The sequence below is a fragment of the Microcebus murinus genome, chromosome 22, assembly GCF_040939455.1.
Source record: "Microcebus murinus isolate Inina chromosome 22, M.murinus_Inina_mat1.0, whole genome shotgun sequence".
Taxonomy (NCBI): domain Eukaryota; kingdom Metazoa; phylum Chordata; class Mammalia; order Primates; family Cheirogaleidae; genus Microcebus; species Microcebus murinus.
Window position 1 is genome coordinate 23,475,062 of NC_134125.1, and position 23,550 is coordinate 23,498,611.

The 23,550-nt window shown below is 50.9% G+C and overlaps 2 protein-coding genes, 1 pseudogene and 3 gene segments (V, D, J or C); all 6 read left to right on the forward strand.

Annotated features, from left to right (window-relative positions):
* The window catches only part of LOC105882024 (immunoglobulin lambda-1 light chain-like), a 273,592-nt gene that overhangs the window by 233,505 nt on the left and 16,537 nt on the right, over positions 1–23,550 (forward strand). The gene's annotated exons all lie outside the window — the stretch shown is intronic.
* The window catches only part of LOC105879363 (immunoglobulin lambda-1 light chain-like), a 215,853-nt gene that overhangs the window by 158,806 nt on the left and 33,497 nt on the right, over positions 1–23,550 (forward strand). The window lies entirely within an intron of this gene.
* LOC105862512 (immunoglobulin lambda-1 light chain-like) overlaps positions 1–23,550 on the forward strand; it is a 190,389-nt pseudogene that overhangs the window by 144,656 nt on the left and 22,183 nt on the right.
* LOC105869620 (immunoglobulin lambda variable 3-19-like) lies at positions 4,909–5,564 on the forward strand. The segment is given in 2 exon segments: positions 4,909–4,983; positions 5,128–5,564. Coding segments are annotated over 2 exon segments (483 nt in total).
* On the forward strand, positions 15,574–18,301 carry LOC105882031 (immunoglobulin lambda variable 3-19-like). The segment is given in 2 exon segments: positions 15,574–15,618; positions 15,763–18,301. Coding segments are annotated over 2 exon segments (398 nt in total).
* On the forward strand, positions 21,144–22,540 carry LOC105869626 (immunoglobulin lambda variable 3-25-like). The segment is given in 2 exon segments: positions 21,144–21,216; positions 21,358–22,540. Coding segments are annotated over 2 exon segments (354 nt in total).

The window sequence follows — 23,550 nt, forward strand, 5'->3', positions numbered from 1 at the left end:
CCTGACCCTGCTGGCTCAGCCCCTCCTGCTCCCGGTCTCCCTGACACTCGGTCACCGTCCCTTGTGCTGGTGCAGCCGCAGCGTTGGGGGCGTAACTGTGTGTCCCTTCACCCACAGAACAGGGCAGAGCCACACAGCTGAGGTGCGGGGGCGAGACGCAAAACTTCGAGACCCAAGATGCCGCCTGGGCTCCGGCCTGACAGGTCAGCTCCCGGAGCACCCCTGGTGTCCCGGCAACGAGAAGGATTATTGCTGCGTCCCGTGCAGGGTGGGGGAGGGGGCTCTGTCTACACCTCCCATGTGATGAGGAAGCAGGAACAGACCCCTGCTCAGTTCGGACTCCTGTCCTGTCCCAGGATTCCCTGTCACCTCCCCTGGAGTGGGACATTTCTCAGGTTGAAGGCTGAGGCAATGTGGCCTCCGCCTCTCTCCATGTCCATGTGGTGGACATGGCAAAGTGAGAGCTTGGGGCCATCAGCTCATTGAGGACACCTGGGAGCAAAGGCTCCGTCCCTGCCTGAGGCCTGTGTGCTCAGACACACTCTCCACCTGCTCAGCCCAGGTAGCCAGGTATGATGGACAGGTGGCTCAGTGACCAAATGGGGACAGTTGAGGGGTGTCACCTTAGGATTTCTGCCACTAGCTAATTTGATCTGCTTCCTACAGGGCCATTCTTTTCAGCTTTTTAGAAGATTCCTCTTTTGTCCTCATTAGAGAAGAGAGTGGGGGCAGTTGAGGTGGGTGATCGGGAGTTACTGCAGCATGCAAATGGTCAGGGGGTTGGTCTAGCCCATGTGGGGTGGGGCTCAGTGTGTAACCAGCATTTCATTGGGGGAGGGCTCTTGCCCTGATGCCCCAGGGAGAGTGCAGTGACATCATCATAGCTCACTTCAACCTCAAACTCCTGGACTCAAGCGATCCTCCTGAGTCGGCCTCCCAGAGTGCCAGGATTACAGGCGTGAGCCACTGTGCCCAGCTATGCAATGCTCTCCACACATGTGACATCTCATTTCATGCCTGTCATCAGCTCTGTGAGGGAGGGATTGTGTCTGAGCACAGCAGTGACCACATATTTACAGGGCAGAGTGTTGGCTTGCACTTGAAACTACAGAACATGTCAGTGGAACAGGACAAGTCTAGAGACCCTGCGCATCGCTCCTCTGGGGGCCAGTGACTCAGCCCCGCGGACACTAGCACTCAGGGCTGCCTGTGCAGCCAGCTTGCACCTTGTTGCCAGCTGCAAAATGAGACAGCAGTTCTCTCTCTCTCTCTTTCTTTCTCTTGATGGGGCAACCTGCATGGCCTTTTGTTAGGGTTGTTTAGAAAGAGGTCGCCCAGCGCAGGGCTGTGCACCAGCTGACAGTTCGGTGCTAACTCCTCAATCTCACCACCAGGTCTCACTGTGGACAGGGCACGGGCACGGGGAAGTTGTCATCTCAGAGTCCTGCTGCTTCACTGATGGCAGAGAGCTCAGGGACCAGGGGTGAGCATCGCGGACCCTGGAAGGATGGCGGAGCTGGTCCCCACCACAGGTGTCAGTGTGAAGCCATCAGGACAGAGCTGGCTTCCTGAAAGGGGCTGCTGTTCTGCACAACCCCAGGGACCTGCTTTGCGGAACAGCAGCCCCTGCAGAGGCATCTCGCTGGCTGGAAGAAAGCGCCAGGTCTGCTGCTGGGAGGGCCCCAAAGCCCAGACTCGGAAAAGCAGGCAGAGCCTCGGCCAAGGGCAGGACAGAAGCGACGAGCCTGAGCTGAGAGCAGGGGCAGCTGCCCGAGGCCCCGCTGGAGACAGGCGCCTCAGACTCAAGGCTTGCAGGGGCTCTGCACCCCCACCGCTCCTGTGTGACACACAGTGGCAAGTCCTTACTGGAACAGGTCATAGGCACAATACCGTCTCAAGGGCTTGGGCTGCAGGCAGAGATGCTTGTCCTCTAAGCCCATTTCTGTTACCTGCTGCTGAGTGGCTGTGAGTATTCAACACCTGGAAATCCATCCTCACTGAAGGTTAGAAACTTTCTGGAAAACGAGAGGCTAGGCAAGAACTCCTGTGATCATACTTGTCACGTATTTAACACACAGCCCAGCGCACCGGGGCGCTCAGTAGCTGGCAGCGAATATCAGTGACTCACTCATGAAAAGTGGACTCGGATGGGAAAGAGCGCACAGAGGGTTTCAGAGGGGCAGGGACAAGACAGACTGAAATGACTTGGCCCAGGCCCAGGAGCTGAGCTGAGCGTCCCCAAGGCTGTCTCCTGCCAACTCGCCCATGTCTCAGAGACTGTCTCCAGCTGGCGGAGCCAGGAGGGCAGCAGAGCAGTTGCAGAGCCGGGCTGCACCTGCATCCAGTAGGGGGCGCTGCTGTTGGGGCGGGAAGGGGAGGCTGAGCCCATCTGAAGGGTGTTGAAGGGGTTCTGGCCCTGGGGTCCTGGGCCAGCCCTCCCTGCCCGGGACCTCATCCTCAGCAGACTGGCAGGAGCTGGACGGTGGCCTGTGGCTGTGATTACAGACCCCAACCAGGGCCACAGGGGCAGGCCTGGGAGGGTCAGAGGTGACAGGGGACACTCTTTGCTTCCTGGGGTGCAACAGGCTCCTGGGGAGGGAATTCAGACAAGCTGGGGGAGGGACACCAGGACAGGAGGGCCCTCCCCAGGGGACTGTGGGCACAGAGACAAAGGCATCTGCCAGGAGCCCAGCCCTACAGGGGGTGCCTTGAACACACTGTTCTTAGGGGGTCCCCGTTGTTTGCCAGGACTGCCACCAAACCACCCAGACATGCTGGCTCAAGGAAAACATGCTGACTGTCTCTCTGTTGGAGGCTGGAATGAAGGACACTTTCTCTCCTGCTGTTCCAGGAGGATCAACCTCCCCACGTCCACCCTCCTGAGCAGATGCCCAGGCTGGTCATGCAGAAGCCAAACCAGGGTGTCCGGCTGCTATGAACTGTGTCATCCACCAGCTGCCAGTGTTCCCTGGGTGTCCAGGGTCCACCCACACTCTCTATCACCAGAGCGAGCACATCTCTGGCACGGAGACAGAAGTTACTGCCATGGGCTCCCAGCCAGGGGACAGGCTCAGTTCCTCAGGGGGTGGGTGAGTGCAGCCGCCTCCCCGGCAGAGTCTCCCCGGATCACTGAGCTCATCTGCTTCCTGCTGCACTGCAGGTCCTGGGTGTCCTGAGCCCAGCTCAGCTCTGCCAGCACCTCTGCAGCCCAACAGCCCGTTCGCCTCCCCCTCCTGCCTCAGAGGACTGAGCTGCAGGGAACAGTAGAGGGACCCTGCTCTCTCTGTCCCCAGTGGCTCTTCCCATCATCACCCTAGTCCTTAGGACTGTCCATCTGCACCCGCCCATAGACCTCAAAGATGTCCTCTGGGGACAGTCACAGGACACAAACTGATTGTCAATGTTGTGCAGATGTTGCGGACAGTTTCTACAGAAATGAGCACCTCCTGCCAGCACCAGGAGGCCACAAGCAAGGTGAGCTCTAGGGAGGCCACTGGGGAGCTACACCCACACAGTGTGGACAGACACAGTGGATTTGCAGTCATTCTGCTGGGTCACACCCTGGTGAGGTCTCTGGGAACCAGTCTAGGTCCCTGCAGCTGGCGGTCACTGATCAGGACAGCAAGCTGGGAGGATGTGCTACCTGCTGGCCTGTGCACAAAACAGGCCCATGTGTGTGCGTGTGTGTGTGTGTGTGTGCATGTGTGCGTGTGTGTGCATGTGTGTGTGTGTGTGCGTGCACTCACATGCTACTGTTGCGAGGGGTATTGCCAGTGTCAAATGTTCCAAACCCAGAGCTTTTCACTTTTCCTACCCTCCCTCCTCCTGCTGCCTCCAGCGCCCTGCACTGTAATAAGAATAAGGGTGAGGATACGGACGGTGGTGGGAAGAGGAATGAACATTCATTCGCACATGCTTAATACACGGCAGGCGCTACTCACAGCACTTCCTGTTTATTAAATCCTTTGATCCCAGCCACTGCACAATCCACACATTTTCAGCGTCACCCACTTCACAGCTGGGGAGTCTCTGGCCCAGATTTCTACAGATGGGACGACACGCAGGGAGAACAACTGGCCTGTGGTCACAACCAGACAGCGGCCGACCCAGGAGCAGAACCCTAGGTCTCCTGCCATGGAGGAAGCAAGGTGAGTGCCCCACCTCTGTCCACACACAGGGAGGACAGTGAACCTGATGAAAGAGGAGAGGGTGGTGACAAGAGGGACCCGGAGCCCTGGCATGGGGGGAGAGGCAGGGCAGGGATGGCTGGAGCGTCAGGCTCTGAGCTGAGTGTCCTGGATGGACTCTTGACCACACTCACTGCTGTCTCTGGACTGTGGCAAAATCATGTCACCTCCTGACGTTGGTTCGCTCATGAGTAGACTGGACGGAGATTGTGCCTTAAGCAAAGGGCGGCTGTGGGGTTATGATGAATGCCTTTTTGGACGGTGCGTGTAAAACCCTCAGAAGTGTCTGGCAAGTATCTGGTGCTCAGAGGCAGTCACTGTGCATGAGCTAGTGACACAGGTAAGGTGTCGTTCCTCCTGTGGACACCAGGGGGCACTGTGGGCCTTGGCTTGGGGACCAGAATAACTCCAGATCCCTGGTAGAGCTCAGGTACAAAGGGCAGGACTGCTGCTCCCTGGGATCACCTGTCTATTAGGCGAACTCCGTGCTCCACAGATGAAAACCTCCTTCTCCTTACTTGGAACCTGGAAAACTGCCAGCCTGGGGCCCTCAGGCTCAGCGCTCAGACTAGGGCTCAGAGAGACACTGGGGGATGGGCAGGGCTCTGTGTCACTGCTCACCAGGGAGCAGCCCCTCAAGTCACAAGAGGAAGGAAGCAGATTTGCATGAAGAGCCTCCCCTCCTGTGATAAGCGAGCCCCGCAGGTCCCTCCCCAGCTGTGGGTCAGAGGCAGAGCTCCGGGTGTCACCATGGCCTGGACCCCTCTCCTGCTCCCCCTCCTCACTCTCTGCACAGGTGCCGCCCCAGGCTCAGCCCCACAGCACCAGGGCTCAGCCTGGCCCTGAACTTCACCCCAGCACAGGGGCTGCTGCCGGGTGTGGGGCCCTCTGGGAATGAGACCCTCACCCTCAGACCCCCCTCTCCTGTCCTCTCTTGCAGGTTCTGTGGCCTTTCAGCTGACTCAGGTGCCTGCAGTGTCTGTGGCCTTGGGACAGACGGCCAGCATCACCTGCCAGGGAGAGGGCTTAAGTAGCTATTATGTTAACTGGTACCAGCAGAAGCCAGGCCAGGCCCCTGTGCTGATCATCTACACTGACATCTTTAGTAATAGCAACCGGCCCTCAGGGATCCCAGAGCGATTCTCAAGCTCTGTCTCAGGGGACACGGCCACCCTGACCATCAGTGGCGCCCAGGCTCAGGACGAGGCTGACTACTACTGTCAAGTGTGGGTTAGTGAAAACAATAAGCTCACAGTGACACAGGCAGCTGCAGAAGTGAAACAAAAACCCTTCCTCAGCAGTGTCACTCTCTCCCTTAGTCCCTGGAGGGCTGTGGACACAGCCATGAGCAGGGCTGGCCCAGCCCACCTGTGCTGACACCCCAGGCTGCCGGTCCCTCCAGCCCTGCAGGCAGCTGCTGCAGAGGGTGGGTCAGGAGAGGATTTGGGACTGGCAGGAGAGGGCTGTCTGCCGTCGTCTGCACTAGAGTGTGACTTGGTGACAAGTGACTCTGCCTATAGGTGAATGTGAGCATAGTGAGTGGGAGACATCTGTCAAGTTGTTTTGGGGGCTGGATGTCCATGTGTGTGGTGACTGAGCCTGGCCTAGCACCTCTACTCATGCCCAAATATCCTGGAATATTCCCATGAACTGCCCAGGGCCGCCGCAGCTAAACCACAGGGTCTTGGCATTCGGAGCAGAGAAGACCATTTAATTTCCATGGGGAGACAATAACTTTCTAGCTGGAATCCTGCTTGATCAACTGAGAGAATCAATTCTAAAAATATTCAGACATGTTCTGGAAGCAATATTGAAATTTTCTGGAATTTTGTGAGCTCAATTTTAAACATAGCCATTACCATAGTTTAGACTTCATAAAGTTTAATTACACAAATTACATTAAAAATAAAGTACATCATTTGTGTATTGCTGCATGGATATTATTCCTAAAACTTAGCATGTTAAGGGAGCAAATGTTTGTGATCTGTGAGTTTGGTGTGTTAATGGAAAAAAAAAACAAACTCTGTAAAATAATTTTAAAGAGATTTATTATGAAGCCAAATTTGAGGATCATGACCCAGAGGCATGCCAAGAAGTCTTGAGTAAGGGGACTGGCTGTGGCTGGGTTATGGTTGGTTTTATACATTTCAGGGAGACAGGGGTTACATGGAAAGTCATAAATCAAAATATGGGGGAGGCATACATGGTGGGCCATCTCAAAGTGGGATCTTGTAGGTTATAGGTGGGTTAAAAAATTCTTTGACTTATAATTTGTTAAACCCATGAAGCTTTGTCTAAAAGCTTGGAATGTTTTAACATGAGGAGCTGTTAATCAGAGATAAGCCACCAGACATATATTTGTTGTGTGAATTGAGGACCTGCAGGTTTGTCTTGCATAGCTTTAGGCCTGTTAATGGGTTACAAAGGAAGTCCCCAAGAAGGGAGGGGGGCATGATGAGGCCTGTCTGACCTCCCTCCTCTTGGCAGGCAATTTAGTTTTAGGATATCCTTTTTTTTTTATTTCGGCATATTCTGGGGGTCCAAATTTTAAGGTTTCAAAAAATGCCCTTTCTCCTCCTCCCCCCACAAGTCTGAGTTTCCAGCATGACCATCCCCCAGATGGTGCACATCTCACTCATCAGGTATGTATATACCCGCCCCCTCCCCCCTCCCCCCTGCCCAATACCCTATTACTGCAGTACCTATGTGTCCACTTAGGTGCTGCTCAGTTAATACCAGTTTGCTGGTGAGTATATGTGGTGCTTGTTTTTCAATTCTTGGGATACTTCACTTAGTAGTGAGGACTGAACTCTGATCTTTTTCTTTTGCTAAAAACTCTTTCCTAAGGAGGCCAGCTGGGTCAGGCTGACAAATGGTAAATTCCTAGTAAGCGGCTTTTGTTAACCACATAAAGCGGTGGCTTACTTCCCAACCTGATTCTGGTATGGCATTCACATCACCTAGAAGATAGGAAGCCCCTGTCTTAACTCAAGCATCCTAGCAGGTGCCTATTGTAAATTTAAGATTTCCTCCTGTCTGGACCTCCCAGAGTGCTCATACCCTTATCTTAAAGTAAGCATATCCTTTCTGGTCTTCTAGATAAAGTCTAACTCTCAGCCAATTGCCAGCCAAAGAATCTTTAAACCCACCTATAACCTGTAAGTCCCGGCTTCGAGATGTCCCACCTTTTTGGGCTAAACCAATGTATGCCTCTCATGTATTGATTTGTGACTTTGCCTGTAACCCCTGTCTCTCTGAAAATGTATAAAACTGAACTGTAACCCAGCCACAGCGAGTCCACTTGCCCAAGTCCTCTTGGCAGTGGCTCCGGGTCATGGTTCTCAAATTTGGCTCAGAATAAATCTCTTTAAAATTATTTTACACAGTTTGGCTTTTTTCTGTCGACAGTAGTATGGGTTCCAGCTCTAACCAGGGAAATATAAGATGTGCTATATCACCATTGTTTGTTAGAGCTGAATAGTACTCCATGGTATACATATACCGCATTTATTAATCCATTCTAGAATTGACGGGCACTTGGGCTGTTTCCACAGCCTTGCAATTATGAATTGTGTTGCTATAAACATTCGGGTGCAGGTGTCTTTTTTGTAGAGTGTCATTGGATCTTTTGGATGCCCAGTAATGGGATTGCTGGATCAAATGGTAGATCCACTTGTATCGCTTTAAGGTATCTCCATATTGCTTTCCACGGAGGTTGAACTAGTTTGCAGTCCCACCAGCAGTGTAGGAGTGTTCCTCTCTCTCCGCATCCACGCCAGCATTTATTGTTTGGAGACCTTTTTGATAAAGGCCATTCTCACTGGAGTTAAGCGATATCTCATTGTGGTTTTGATTTGCATTTCCCTGATGATTAGAGATGTTAAGCATTTTTTCATATGTTTGTTGGCCATTCTTCTGTCTTCTTTAGAAAAGTTTCTGTTCAAGTCCTTTGCCCACTTTTTAATAGGGTTATTTGATTTTTTTCTTGCTGATTTTCGTGAGTTCTAAGTGTATTCTAGTTATCAGCCCCTTATCAGATGGGTAGGATGCAAAAATTTTCTTCCATTCTGTAGGTTGTCTGTTTACTTTCATGACGTTTTCTTTGGCTGTGCAGAAGCTTTGTAGTTTGATCATGTCCCATTTATTTATTTTTGTTGCTGCTGTGATTGCCTTTGGGGACTTCTTCATAAACTCTTTGCCTAGGCCGATGTCTAGGAGAGTGTTTCCAACATTTTCCTCTAGAATTCTAATAGTTTCATACCTTAGGTTTAAGTCTGTTATCCAGCGTGAGTTGATTTTTGTGAGAGGTGAAAGGTGTGGGTCCTGCTTTAGCCTTCTACAAGTGGCTATCCATTTTTCCCAGCACCATTTATTAAAAAGGGATTCTTTTCCCCAGCGTATGTTTTTGTCTGTTTTGTCAAAGATTAGATGGCTATATGAGGATGGTTTTATATCAGGATTCTCAGATCTGTTCCACTGGTCAATGTTCCTATTTTTGTGCCAATACAAGATTGATTTCATTACTGCAGCTTTGTAGTATAGTTTGATATCTGGCATATTAATACCTCCCATTTTGTTTCTGTTGCCTAGAATTGGTTTTGATATTCCGCGGTCTTATTTTGTTCCATATGAAGCGTAAAATTATTTTTTCTCTATCTGTGAAGAATGCTGATGGGATTTTAATAGGTATTGCATTGAATCTGTAGATCGGTTTGGGTAGTATAGACATTTTAATGATGTTGAGTCTGCCGATCCACGAGCATGGTATGGATTTCCATCTGTTTACATCCTCTGCTATTTCCTTCCTCAGTGTTTCATAGTTCTCCCTGTGGGGTCTTTTCCCTCCTTGGTTAAGTATATTCCTAGGTACTTTAATTTCTTTGTTGCTATTTTGAAGAGAATTAAGTCTTTGATTTGGTTCTCAATTAGATTGTTGTTGGCGTATATGAATGCCTCTGATTTCTGTGTATTGATTTTGTATCCTGAGCCTTTACTAAATTCATTTATCAGTTCCAGGAGTTTATTGGTTGAATCCTTGGGGTTTTCTAAATATAATATCATATCATCAGCAAACAGTGAAAGTTTGATCTCTTCTGCCCCTATTTGGATACCTTTAATTCCACTTTCCTGTCTGATTGCTGTAGCCAGGACTTCGAGCACTATGTTGAATAGAAGTGGAGATAGTGGGCAGCCTTGTCTGGTTCCAGTTCTAAATGGGAATGCTTTCAATTTTTCCCCATTCAGGATGATGTTGGCTATGGGTCTGTCATATATGGCTTGTATCATTTTTAGATATGTTCCTTCTATGCCTATTTTATTAAGTGTTCGTATCATGAAGGGGTGTTGAATTTTGTTAAAAGCTTTTTCTGCATCTATTGAAAGAATCATGTGGTCTTTGTTTTTGCTTCTGTTTATGTGGTGAATTGCATTTATAGATTTACGTGTGTTGAACCATCCCTGCATCCCTGGGATGAAGCCCACTTGGTCGTGATGAATTAATTTTTTTGTTAAGCATCTGGATTCGGTTAGCTAGGATTTTGTTGAAAATTTTTGCATCTATATTCATTAGGGATATTTGGTCCGTAGTTTTCTTTTTCTGTTGCATCCTTTCCTGGTTTTGGTATCAGAGTAATCTTCACTTCATAAAAGGTGTCAGGGAGGTTTCCATTCTTGTCAATGTTGTGGAATATTTTCTGCAAGATAGGTACTAGTTCTTCTTTGTAAGTGTGGTAAAATTCGGGTATGAACCCATCTGGCCCGGGACTTTTCTTTCTAGGGAGATTTTTAATTGCTGTTTCTATTTCAGGTCTTGAGATGGGTCTGTTCAGGAACTGTATTTCTTCCTGGTTTCTTTCCTCCTAGGGAGGCTGTGTGTTTCTAGAAATTTGTCCATTTCTTCCACATTTTCCAGTTTGTGTGCATAAAGATTTTTGTAGTATTCATAAATTATATCTTGTATCTCTTTTGGATCAGTTGTTATATTTCCTTTTTTGTTCCTGATGGAGCTTATTAGAGATTTCTCTTTTCTGCTTTTCGTTAGCTTAGCCAATGGCTTGTCTATTTTGTTTATTTTTTTCAAAGAACCAACTTTTTGTTTTATTAATCTCCTGAATAGCTTCCCTGTTTTCAATTTCATTTATTTCTGATTTGATCTTGTTGATTTCACTTCATCTGCTGCAGTTGGGGTTGGTCTGTTCTTCTTTTTCCAGCTCTTTGAGTCGTTTCATTAGATTGTCTATTTCTGATCTTTTAGACTTTTGTTTATAGGCTTTTATGGAAATAAACATTCCTCTCAGAACTGCTTTAGCTGTGTCCCAGAGGATTTTATAACATGTCTCTCCATTTTCATTTTGTTCATGGAATTTTTTTATTTCCATCTTGATTTCTTCATTTATGAAGTAATCATTTAGTAGGAGGTTGTTTAATTTCCACGTTTTTGTGTAGAAGTGTGAGTTCTGTTAGAGTTGATTGCTACCTTTATTCCACTGTGATCTGAGAAGATACATGGTATGATTTCTATTTTTTTAAATTTCTTGAGGTTTACTTTGTGTCCTAGGATATGGTCAATCTTAGAGAATGTCCCGTGAGCTGATGAGAAGAACGTATATTCAGTGGATTTTGGGTAGAATGTCCTGTAAATGTCAGTCAGACCCAATTGTTATAGAGTTTTGTTTAAGTCCATTATTTCTTTATTAATTTTCTGTTTGGAGGATCTGTCCTGTGCTGTCAGTGGGGTGTTGCAATCTCCGGTGATTATGGAGTTGCTATTAATTCATTTGCTTAGCTCCAGTAAGGTTGCTTTATGAATCTGGGTGCACCTAAGTTGGGTGCATATATATTTAAAATCGTTATCTCTTCTTGTTGAACTGTGCCCTTCACCATTATATAATGACCGTCTTTGTCTTTCACTACTTTTGTTGGTTTAAAAACTAAATCGTCTGAAATTAGAACTGCCACAACAGCCTTCTTTTGGCTTCCATTTGCTTGGAATACTGATCTCCACCCTTTTACTTTTAGTCTATATGCAACCTTGCAGGTTTTATGTGTTTCCTGAAGACAGCATATACTTGGCCTGTATTTTCTTATCTGTTCAGCCAGCCTGTGTCTCTTGAGTGGAGAGTTTAAGCCATTCACATTTATTGAGAGAACTGATAGGTAAGGTAAATTACTGTTCATTCTGTTGGGTTGGATGTTGTTGCTTTGATTTCTCTCTAGAGCCATTGTAATATCTGGCCTTTTATCTTTGAGTTTTGGTTGTTTTTATATTCATGAGTTTTTTTTATGGTGTTCCGTGTGTAACACTGTTTTGAGTACTTCTTGTAGGGCTAGTCTAGTCGTGGTAAATTCTCTGAGACTTTACTTATAAGAGAGTGTCTTAATTTCTCCTTCATATATGAAGCTTAGTTTTGCAGGGTACAAGATTCTAGGCTGGGTGGTTATTTTGTTTTAAAAGAGTGAAAGTGTGTCCCCCTTCCCTCCTTGCTTGTTTTCTTCCAGGTGAGAAATCTGGAGATATTTGGATCAGTTTTCCTTTGTATGTAACTTCCTTCCTGCGCCTAACAGCTTGTAGGAGGGTCTCTTTTGTTGATATTTTGGTCAGTCTGATGACTACATGGCGTGGTGTTTTTCTGTTTGCATTGTATCTCCCAGGAGTCCTTTTTGACTCTTGTATTTCTCATTCGAGGTTACTGGTTAGCCTGGGAAGATTTCCTCAATTATTCCTTCAAAACTCTTATCTAACCCTTGGGGTTTTTGTTCCTCCTTCTCCGGAATCCAGTGGACCTGCAGGTTATTTTTCTTCATATAATCCCACAATTCTTGTAAGCTTTGCTCATGTCTCTTATTTTTCTGCTCTAACTATGTGCTTAACTTATTTGATTTGAAAGAGTTGTCTTCCAGCTCTGAGATTCTTTCTTCTGTTTGGTCCACCCTATTTTTGAGGCTTTCCACTGTGTTTTGAATTTCCCTGAATAAATTCTTCATATTGAGGATGTCTGATTGATTCTTCTTCAAGATGTCGATCTCCTAAGTGAATCTTTGTTCCAAATCTTGTATCTTCTTTGTAGTTTCTTTGTGTTGGTTATCCATTTTTTCTTGCATTTCATCGAGCTTTGTAACAATCCAATTGTGGAATTTATCTGTCATTTTAGTGTTTTGGGCTTGTTCAGACTCCATTCCTTGAGAGCTGGTGTATGTCCTAGAGGAAGTATTTTCAGCTTGATTTTTTGAATTGCGTCTGGCCCTCCCCGTCTGGGTCAATTGCTAGAGCTCAGTAATCTACTTTTTGTAGTTTCTTGATCAACCACTGGGGGAGCTCTTCCACCACACTTGCAAGGTTCCCCTGACAGGGGTAGCTTTTGGGGAAAGTGGGTTTTCTTGTCTCGCCCTCCTCCAGGGGTGGAGCCTACCACTTTGGGCAAGAGAGCTGGGGGCTGAGGGGAGGTGGTATGTCCGAAGTCTGCCCTGCACCCTGCACCCGCCCCAGTGGCTGTGACTCCCCTCGGCTGCTAGACTTCTCAGTAGATCCTTGATGGAGCCAGGCCTGATGTGCCGATCGCAGATTGTGTAGGGGCGGGATTTGCCAGGGGAAACTCTAGGCTGGGCGAGGGCGGGGGACTTGCCCGCTGACGGCTGGGGTGTGGCCCCCCTCAATGGCAATCGCTAGCCCACTTGTAGGGCAGTACCGGGGGCGACTGATTAGGGTGCAGCCGGTGCCAGGTTGGGGGCCTGGGTCAATAGGACGCCTGCAGGTTCCTCCAGGCCGCCTGCCCGACCGCCTGTTCAGTGGGAGCCGACGCTTTTACTGACCCGCCCTGTGCGGTTTTATTCGCCCAGGGCAGTTCCAGCTTAGAGCCCCCGCTTAGTCTCCCTGGTTACGCGGGGAGACCTCTAACCGCCTCCCCGGTCCACATAGATCAGTTTCCTCCCGTCCTGGAGCCGTCCTGGCACGGGGCTGGGGGGACCACGCCGCCGCCTCTCACCATCAACCGCACCCTCCAGCAGCCTCTTCTGCTTCTGCGACTTCGCACCAGGTTCAGACAGGTCCCTGGCGGGGTGGGTGTGGAGGTCGATGGGGAGGCAAGGAGTCCTCCTGTGGGTCTGATCCCACTGCACCCCCTGGCCCGGCGCCCTCCCCCGTGCCCTGTTGTTTGCTTTGCACTCTCCAGAGAACGCGATCTTACTTCCAGATGGCCTTGTTTATCCTTTTATGAGAGTCCCCCGTTGCTCCTCTGCAGATCTCAACGCTGTCCTTGTAGTGGGGAGATCCACTCGCGCGTAGGAGACCAAGATCTGTGCCTCCCACTCTGGGAGCAGGAGTCCGGAGAGTCACCTCTACTCCGCCATTTCTTCTCCTCCTCAGTTTTAGGATATTCTTTTGGCCAAGAGGGGGTCCATTCCGTCAGCCTGTGGGGTGTGAGCCTTAAGGTTTTATTTTAGTTCACAGGTGCATCAAGAACTTGAGAGTAGCTGACTGCACGGTCCCGGCTCAGGGTTGCCCCTGAAGCTGCAGCCACACTGCTGTAGGAGGGGTGCTGCCTTCAGAGTCCAGAGCAGGTGGCCAGAACCTGGTCGGGGGGCAGGGGGGGGGGAGACTGTCCCCTGTCCCTCACCTCTTTAGGGAATGTGGATGAGCTAAGGGCAAAGGGAGAGCTCTCCCTGTGGGGCAGCATCCCTGAGTCAGAGGGAAGGCTCCATGGGATAGTGGGCCAGCAGTGGGCCCTGGGGACACCCCCAGCCTGTCTGGGAGGGACATAGAGTAGGGGGCTCACAGAAGGGACAGGACAGAGGACACTGCCCAGAGACCTGAGGCATCTTGGCAGCTCCATCACTTTGTCTGTCAAGCAACTCAGAGGTAAACCCTGAGCTGAGTTTTGCGGCTAAGAAGTTTGAGGCAGGTGTGTTTTCTTCCTTCCCATCTGTCTTCTTGATAACCCTGATTTGGGAGGGATTTTTCTTTTGTTTTGTTTTTCTTACCCGAGGCAAGTTGGGCCCCAGGGCTTCCAAATATCATGCTAGTGGAAAATGAGTAATTATTTCTCTTTATCAGTTCATTCTACATTTACACAGATTTCTTGGTCTCTCTATGTGTAATTGACCAAATTTCAGGCAGGGTATAGATAATATTTACCACGTATATTTCTATATTCTATATTAATTGAAATTACAGCCACTGGCTTAAGTCTCTGCAGGGTAGGGTAAGGGGAGTGTTGCACTCTTGAAATAGCTTCTGTAAGGTGCCTGCCCTCCCTGCAATTAGGTAAGTACCTGGGCCTTGCCTCCACCTGTAGTGTTTTCCTGTTTTTTCCTACACAGTGTGCAGCTGTGTTTACAAATTTTCTTGCACTCTGGTAAGATGAGAAAAGTTTTTCAAAAACACTAATGAGGACATTAGTGTGGGTTCTGATCCAATCTGACTGGTGTCTTCTTAGGAAAAGAAAATTTAGAGCCACAGAAGGAGACACCAGAGATGAACACGCAGAGCAGAGGCCGTGTGAGGACACAGGAAGAAGGTCGCCCCTGCAGGCCAAGGACAGAGGCCTCAGGAGAAAGCAGGATGCAGACACAACTATGTTCTTGCCGCTTCAGAACTGCCAGAAGGTGAATGTCGCTGCTCAGGCCACTGGGTCTTTGGCACTTGTGAGGGCAGGACTAGCGAAGGGCATGGACAGGGACCCTGAGGCCTGGGAGGAGGGAGGAGGAGTCAGGGCTCAGGTGGGGGCAGGGCAGGGAGGGGGAAGGTCAGGCCCCCAGGGGAGTCTCCTGGAGGACCCTGACTCCATCTCTGCTGTCTGGGGGACCCGGGGGAAAATATTTCATCTCCCAACATTGACCCTGATGAAGGTGGCCCTGGGCATAGGGCTCCTCGACCTGTTCTTGCATATTATGAAAACGTGTTTGAGGTTAGACTGGAAAATCACTCACCAAAGCATCTGGCACATACTAAGTGCTCAGAAGTAGTCACTGTGCATGATCCAGTGACACACGTAGGGTGACATTCCTCCCGTGGGCAACAGGAGGCACTGTGGGCCTGGGTTTGGGGACCTGAGTATCTCCAAGTCCCCTGGTGGAGCTCAGGTGCCCAGGACATGACTGAGCTTCCTTCCAGGCCCTTCTATGAGGCGAGATCCACTTTCCATTCCTGACACCCACCTGGCCATTTAAAGAACTGGAGAAATGACCAGCGGGAGGCCCTGAGGCTCAGGGTTGGAAGATCTGAGAGTCGCTGGGAATGGAGAAGCACCTGCATCCTCTGCTCACCAGGCAGCCCAACAAGCCACAAGAAATGAGGGAGCAGATTTGCATGAAGAGCCTCCCCTCCTGTGATAAGCCAGCCCCGCAGGTCCCTCCCCAGCTGTGGCTCAGAGGCAGAGCTCTAGGTGTCACCATGGCCTGGACCCCTCTCCAGCTCCCCTCCTCACTCTCTGCACAGGTGCCGCCCCAGGCTCGGCCCCCACAGCACCAGGGCTCAGCCTGGCCCTGACCTTCAGCCCAGCACAGGGGCTGCTGCCGGGTGTGGGGCCCTCTGGGAATGAGACCGTCACCCTCAGACCCCCTCTCCTGTCCTCTCTTGCAGGTTCTGTGGCCTCTCAGCTGACTCAGGTGCCTGCAGTGTCTGTGGCCTTGGGACAGACGGCCAGCATCACCTGCCAGGGAGATGGCATACGGAGATACTATGCAAACTGGTACCAGCAGAAGCCAGGCCAGGCCCCTGTGCTGCTCATCTATGGTGACAACAACCGGTCGTCAGGGATCCCTGAGCGATCCTCTGGCTCCAACTCGGGGAACATGGCCACGCTGACCATGAGCCGGGCCCAGGCTGACGACGAGGGTGACTATCACTGCCAGTCGTTTGACAGCCGTGGTACTCTCCCCACGGTGACACAGGCACATAGGGAAGTGGGACACAAACCCCTTCAATGTCTGTGACACTCTCCTCCTCTAGCCTAAGGAGAAGTGTGGACGTATCATGGCACGTCGCTCAGATCTGGCACTCCCAGGCTGCCTGTCCCTGCAGCCCTCCAGGCAGGCTCTGCGCAGCTGGGTCAGGAAAGATTCGGGCTGTCAGGCCTGGGTGCCTGGTACTGCGTGCACTAGAGGGAGACTGGGCAGAAACGATTGTGACCATGATCAAAGGAAGGAAGGAGCGAGGCACACAGGTTTCATGTGGTTCTGGGGCCTGGATACCCATACATGGGGTGACTGAGCCTGGCCCTGTGCCTCTGCTCATGCCCAAATATCCCAGAATATTCCTCTGAGGCACCCAAGGTCGCCCCCAGCTAAACCGTGCAGGGCTGGGACTCGGAGCAGAGAAGACCATTGTGGTGCTCGCTGCAGATCTGCTCCTCAGGGGGACCCGCCGGCCCTCTGCTGCTGGGGCCCCGGGCAGCTCCCGGCTGCGCCCCCGTGGGAGTTGCTCAGGCTGTAGGACTCCCCCACCCGGGTTATGCCCTGTCTCAGAGTGTGGCTAACAGCGAATAATCGCCTGAGACCCCCGTACCAAGGCCCTGTGTCAGGGTAGCATGAGCTGGAAGGGCCTCCCAGCTGGGGCCTCCATCGTAGCCGCATTCCAGGTTCCCCAGCTGTGCCTTCCAACCTCCTTCCAGAGATTATATCTTATGCCCCCCTGCATGCAGTTTCCCTCTCGGAGTCTGATTCCACAGAACCCAAAATACAGAGCACCCTACAGAGAAGAGTATGGAAGAAGAGAGAGCTGCTCAGAGTCACGACCTTTGAATCTGCAATTATTCCTGAGTGCTCATGAGCATGTGTGGAAGGAAAAGAATCACCCAAAGACATTTGAGGGAACATTTGCAGGACAGAAACACACACACACAATCTGGACTGTGCTTGTTCCTACAACCAGAGTGGACAAGCACCTAATTAGGGGCACGAAACTGACCTGTTAGAAGAGCTTGGCCCCAGTACCAGGGAGACACAGCTGTGGTCCAATGTCCTCTCCTCTCCCAACGAGGGCAGTCTAAGATCAATGTGGGTGAGGATCAAACTGTCTTCCAGTTACCTCTCTGAATATAAGAACAAAAAGCAAAAATATATAGAGAAATACAAAAATGCCATGCACTCCACAAGGAAAAGTTCACACTGTCTAGCATGATGTCAAACTTCCTTCAAGGAAACAGGAAAATATAAAACATAAGGAGCAAGAAAGTTGAGCATTCTGTATTGGCTCTGAAGTTGCACAGGGAGTAGACTTTCTAGATTAGGATGCAAAAGAAGGTATTATAATCGTATCCCACTTGTTCTGGAGGGTACAGGCTTCACTGAACATGTTAAGGGAAAAATCTAAAGACATAAACAAAACACCTAAATTGAATTTCTGGAAATGACCCCCAGAAAGTGTGTGATAAAGGATACACTGAATGTGACTGACTGCCTAGTACATGCTTCCAAAGAAAAGATTGGTGAAGCAGCAATAGGAACACTTGGTAAGGACACACAGGAAAAATATTGAAAATAAAAAGAACAGCACAGCGGTGAGTTATAGGACAAATTCATCCAGCAAAAAATGATATAGTAGGAGTCACTGAAGGAAAGAACTTGGTGGAAATTGATCAAAAACTATTTAATGAAATCATCACCAAAATGATCCAAATTTCTTAAAAATTATAAACCTCCTGTCCCAAGAATTGAAACCAAACCCAAGATCCAAATACATTCAGAAGTCTAAATACATTAAGAAAACTCAACAAACACACACCTGATCAAATGACTAAAGAACAGCGATGCAGGGACACTATTAAAGGAGAGGCAGGCATGGTGGCTCAGACCTGTCATCCTAGCACTGAGGGAGGCTGAGGTGGGAGCATGGCTTGAGCTCAGAAGTTTGAGGTTGCTGTGAGCTATGAAGGTGCCACTGCACTCCAGCCTGAACAACAGGGAAGCACCCTATCTTACAAAAGAAACAAAAAAGATACACACAAAAACTCCAAAGCAACCAAAGAAAAAATACATGTTAGGTATAACAAAGCAACAAGGGCAAACTTCTCATTAGAAGCAATGCAGGCAAGAAGACAGGGACACGCACCTTGAAATGCTAGAAGAAAAATCTGTCACCTTGTATTCTTTGCTCAGTGAAATATATTTCTAAATGTTGACCCCCCCAAAAAAACGTTTCCAAATATAGAAAAACTTCCAACACTGATCTTCTGCACACCCTTACTAAACAAAATAATAAAGGGCTCCCCTCATACAGAAGAAAAATGATACCAGAGAGAAAAGGGAATCTACATGAAGAAATGAAAAGTATTACATATGGTAACTACCTAGATAACTATGTTAATATCATATAATTACAAACGTAAGGACTGGAACAGCATCATAGAACAGCTAGACTTAGACAAATACACAACTCTCCATACCAGAACAAAATAACTTACCACCCAATGCAATCGCTATCAAAATACTAATGACATGTTTCACAAAAACAGAAAATAAATCCTAAAATTTGCATGGAATCACAAAAGACCCCAAATAGCCAAAGCAACACTGAGCAACAAGGAAGCTGGAAGCAAGCATGGCGCTCCCTGACTTCCAGTATAGTACGAAGCTATAGTAACCAACACACCATGGTACTGGTGTAAAGACAGAGACAGACCCAGGAAACAGAAGAGAGAACCCAGAAATAAATCCACACATTCACAACCGTGGGACTTCCCAGAAAGGAGTCTAGAACATGCATTGGGAAAACAACACATTTTTCAAAAATGTTTCTGAGGAAAGTAAATATTCACAAATTAAATATTTGCAGAAGAATACAACTAGACCCCTATCACTCACCACATACAAAAATCTCCCCACAATAGATTAAAGAGTTAAATGTAAGACTCCAAACTGCAAAACTACTAGAAGAAAACATGGAGCCCAGGAGAAATGTTTAGGACAGTGAAAGGTTTTATGGCTAAGACTGAAAGCTGAAGGCCCCAGCCCCCAACTCCCAGAGGCTCCACTGAGGTCTTGCAGCCCAGCGCCCAGCTCTGCCCAGCCCGCGCCCCTCCTGTCCTTCCCTGGTCCTGGGTCTCTGCTCTGCCTGGATCCCACACGCTCCGCTCTAAGTGGGACTTTGCCTCCTTGTCAACATGACATGATGCGCTTGTTCTCTTCTCCTTTTTTGTTAATGGTGGTGTCATTTACATCCAGTACAATCCACCCTCTCTAGAGAACTTTTCTGACTTTTGACAAATGCGTGTAGATGTGTAAGCACCTCAAACAAGACAAATGACAATGTCAACCTCCATAGACTCCCCAGGTCCCTCTGGAGTCATGCTGTCCTTCCACCCCAACACCAGGCCACTGCTGACCCTGTGCTGGGCAGAACAGGGCAGGGGGTGAACACTGGCACAGGGTGAGGCTGGACTGACTGGTCCCCACCCACCAGGTGACAGGTGCTGTGGGGGAACCTGGAGGAGGGAAGCGCCTGCCCTGAGTCTCCTCCACCAGCAGGGGGCGGCAGAGCTGCAGCTGGAGCAGCAGGACACAGGCTGGGGCTGCCCAGGTGGGGCCTGAGGGGGATGTCAGCCTGTGGCAGCAGGTGTCCCAGGCTCAGTCCTCAGACAGATAGTTGGACATTCCATCCTGTCCCCATAAGCTTCAGAGGGCACGTTCTGAAGTTCAGACTCACAGAGCGTCACCCCAGGACGCTGACGGGAGCCCGGGCACAGTGAGTGTCTCACCTGGAAACAGCTGGAGGGGCCTAGGGACAGGTGTCAGCCTGGGCAGTTGCCACAGGGTTGGGATTCCCTGGGGCCACCCCGAGGTCCAGGTGCTCTGTGAGGGGAGCAAGTGCGAGGGGACAGGGCTCCCAGGACTTAGTCCTTCCCCAGGAGGTGGCCTGAGCCTCCTGCCCACAGCCAGGGTATCATCCCCCTATCCAGCTGTGGTCCTGGGAGCTGAGCCCCTGTCCCGGGCACTGGCAGGGACAACCCGGCCACTTGTCCCTCTGCCTCTCCCCCTCCAGGCAGGCTCTGCCCTCAGGCCGCAGCTCCTGTGCTCAGCTGGGGCTCAGGGCTGGGCTTTCTGGGTCCTGGTCCCTGATGGAGCCTCTGCAGCCGCCTCTGGGAGGCTCTGCTCAGAGGGCAGGGGACTGTCACTTGCCTGCGGTCTCGGCTCTGCCCACCGGGCTGTGTTGGTTCATGACAGGATCTGTGTGGGTGGAGGGACCACTGAGCACCCCGCTCCAGAGCTGGCACCTGTGCAGACCTGACTCTGGACCCGCACAGAGACCACGGCCCGGAGTTGGAATCTGAGTTGGGTAGGCTTCTCCTGCTTTTTACAAGTTTCCATAAAAGATTGACAGGAAAAAATAAAGAAAGGAAGAACTGATGGTGACAAATGCTAGTCTAGGGTGAGGACAAGGATGTCACTGAGAAAAACAGTATGTGAGAAATGAGACCAGACCTGGCGATGCAGCCACACAAGTGTGTGGTGCTTGAATGACCAAACTGTGGTTTGGAAATCTTAGTCTCATATCCTAATGGCACAAAATATTGTTTAGATGAAATGACCAGGTGGGACCTCAGTTGAGTCCAGGGACCCAGAGGGGAGACAGAGGAGAAGGAAGAGGATGGTCCGGGTCCCCTTATGCCGGTTCAGGTGTGGCCAGTTATCTCAGGATCCTGGAAGGGACACGGCCCTGCTGAGCCCCACCCAGGAATGACCCCACCCAGGAGGGTTGGGACAGGGGTCATGGGGTCAGTCCCCAGGAAGTTGACTGTGACCTCAGGCCTTGGAGGCCGAGGCTGATTTGCTGACCAGAGAGCACATGGAGGAAGCCGCTCCCCCTCCCTGCTAAGTCCCTGAGCTGCCCCCACAGCAGGGTGAGTGACATCCCCCAAGGAGGAGGCCCAGGGGACAGGAATTTGCATAAACACCAAACACTCCCTGCCCCCCAGGGCCTGAGAGGGAATAAGAGGGACCTGGGGAGCCCAGCTGTGCTGTGTGCTCAGAGACAGAGCTCTGGGTGTCACCATGGCCTGGACCCCTCTCCTGCTGCCCCTCCTCACTCTCTGCACAGGTGCCACCCCAGGCCCTGCCCCCGAAGGACCCCAACCTGGGCCTGCCCCAACCCTGAGCCCAGGGAAGGCCTAGCCTCTGGGTTACACCCCTTGAGAATGGGACCCTCAGTGTTCATTTCTTTCTCCTCTTTGTCGTGCAGGCGCTGTGTCCCCCTATGAGCTGACACAGCCTCCCTCAGTGTCAGTGACCCCAGGACAGACGGCCAGGATCCCCTGCTCTGGAGACCAACTTGACAAGAAATACGTGTACTGGTACCAGCAGAAGCCGGGCCAGGCCCCTGTGCTGGTCATATACGAGGATAGCAAGCGGCCCTCCGGGATCCCTGAGCGGTTCTCGGGGTCCAGCTCGGGGAACACGGCCGCCCTGACCATCAGCGGGGCCCAGGCCGGGGACGAGGCTGACTACTACTGTCTCAGAGCTGATGGCAGTGGGAGCAGCATTCAGTGACTCACAGTGACACAAACAAATGGCGAGGTGGAACACAAACCTCCCCCAGCCTGTCTGTCACTCTCACACACCCTCTGGGCAATGACCATGACCTTGGCCTCTGCTCACTCATTTCCTTCCTCAATGCAGCACGAGCAACACGCAAGTCACTCCAGATCTCTAAGGAATTGTGTCTTTCCCATAAAATCAGCTACACTTGAAATCCCAACAACTTGCCTCTTTAATGCAGTGCCCTTCACAGAGCGGTGCTCAGGTTCCTGGGATGCAAAAGGTCTCCAGAGGGCCTGGTCCCTCTGCCAGAGACCCCCAGCCTGTTCCTCTTTCATCCCGGAGTCTGCAGGTGGAGGGATCCATTCTCCAACGTTCCATCCCTGAAACTTGGCCTCGGGACAGGATAAAGCAGCGCGCCCAGGAGGTCCTGGTCCCCGGAGGGCACGTGCTGATCTGGCCTGGGCAGCTCTGAGTGTGTGATGGCAGGAGTCGTCGCCTTGGGTGACAATGACGCGCACAGGGCTGTGGCTGCAGCAAGGACACAGCCACCCTGGTGCTGTGCAGAAGCAGACGTGTCCCCGACCTCCCGTCTACCAGGACTGCACCCGGGGCAGCAGGGACACAGCTCCGCTTGTCATAAGGACTTCAAGGCCACCCTTCAGGCTTGGTTTCAGATATAACACTTTTCCAGAGAACCCTGCACTGGCAAAGACGAAGAAACCAGCGCATGCGTGGGGCCCTGGGACTCCAAGGCGACCCTGAGCCTGTGCCTGTCACCCCGTGAGGAAAATCTCTCTTCACAGCTCCCCGTGAAGCTGTGTCACCCGCTGCGTGTCTCATGTGTCTGCCACTTATGGTTGGAACACTTTCCCTCAGGTCTCTCGGAGAACTTGAAAATGTGAACTGTAGAATTTATGGAAAGAAAGAACAGAGGCTTCCTTTGGGTCTGTCCCCTGGCTGCGCATGTCTAGTTTGGAGGGAAGTGGGTGGCAAAGGGAAAGAAAATCCCCCACTGCCCGTCACAGCTGTGACACCTGCAGCTGATCGTTGGATGCAGTTTCCATGTCGTGCTGATGGACCACGACTGTGCACAGACCGCGTTTTACCCTCAGGTTCCGGGAGTCCAAGCCATAATTCAAGCTCATCCCCAAGTTCAGGACTGTCAAAGGCTGCTCTAGTTGCTTCTGATCTAGGACTTGTCCCTGGGGTTTCTGATGAGCCAAAGGGTGCAGGGAGCTGGCCGCCCTCCCAGGCCCGCCCTGCCCGGGGGCAGGTGCAGCGTCGCCCCCACAGGCGGCTGCCAGAGTCCTCAGGGAGAAGCTTCTCCACCAGGCCCAGGACTCTGGGCTGAGACATTCCCACACCCTCGCCCCAGCCAGCTGGTCCCAGGGCTCTGAGAGAGCGTGTTCAGGGGTCTCGGGGCTGCCCAACCCTCCTTTTCCCGGTTGCTCCTGAGTGACCTTGGGATTGTCACCCCCTCTCTGAGACCTGTCCCTTCTCTGTCCAGTGCACTCCCAGATTCTGTGCTCCTGGGTCACAACTGCAACATTTCAGGGAAAGCAGTGATGTGTCACCCACAGGGGACCCCAGGCAGCTGGCCCAGGACCTGAGGCCCAGCCAGCAGCACAGGTCCCCACAGGGCTACATGGTGGGTGCAGGGAGGAGGGACTAGGAACCCCTGCTCTGAGTGTCTCCAGCCCCAGGTCAGCCAGGGAGGGGCAGGGGACAGGGCTGACCCCACCTGAGTCTCAATGTCCCCACACCAGAGCAGCATCTGGAGGCCCCGTATGTGCTACACCCCTGTCAAGACAACCTGATCTATCACCTGGAAATGCCCCCTAACCACATGGGAACACAGTGCTCTTGTCCCCAAATTCTTCATATATGGAAATGT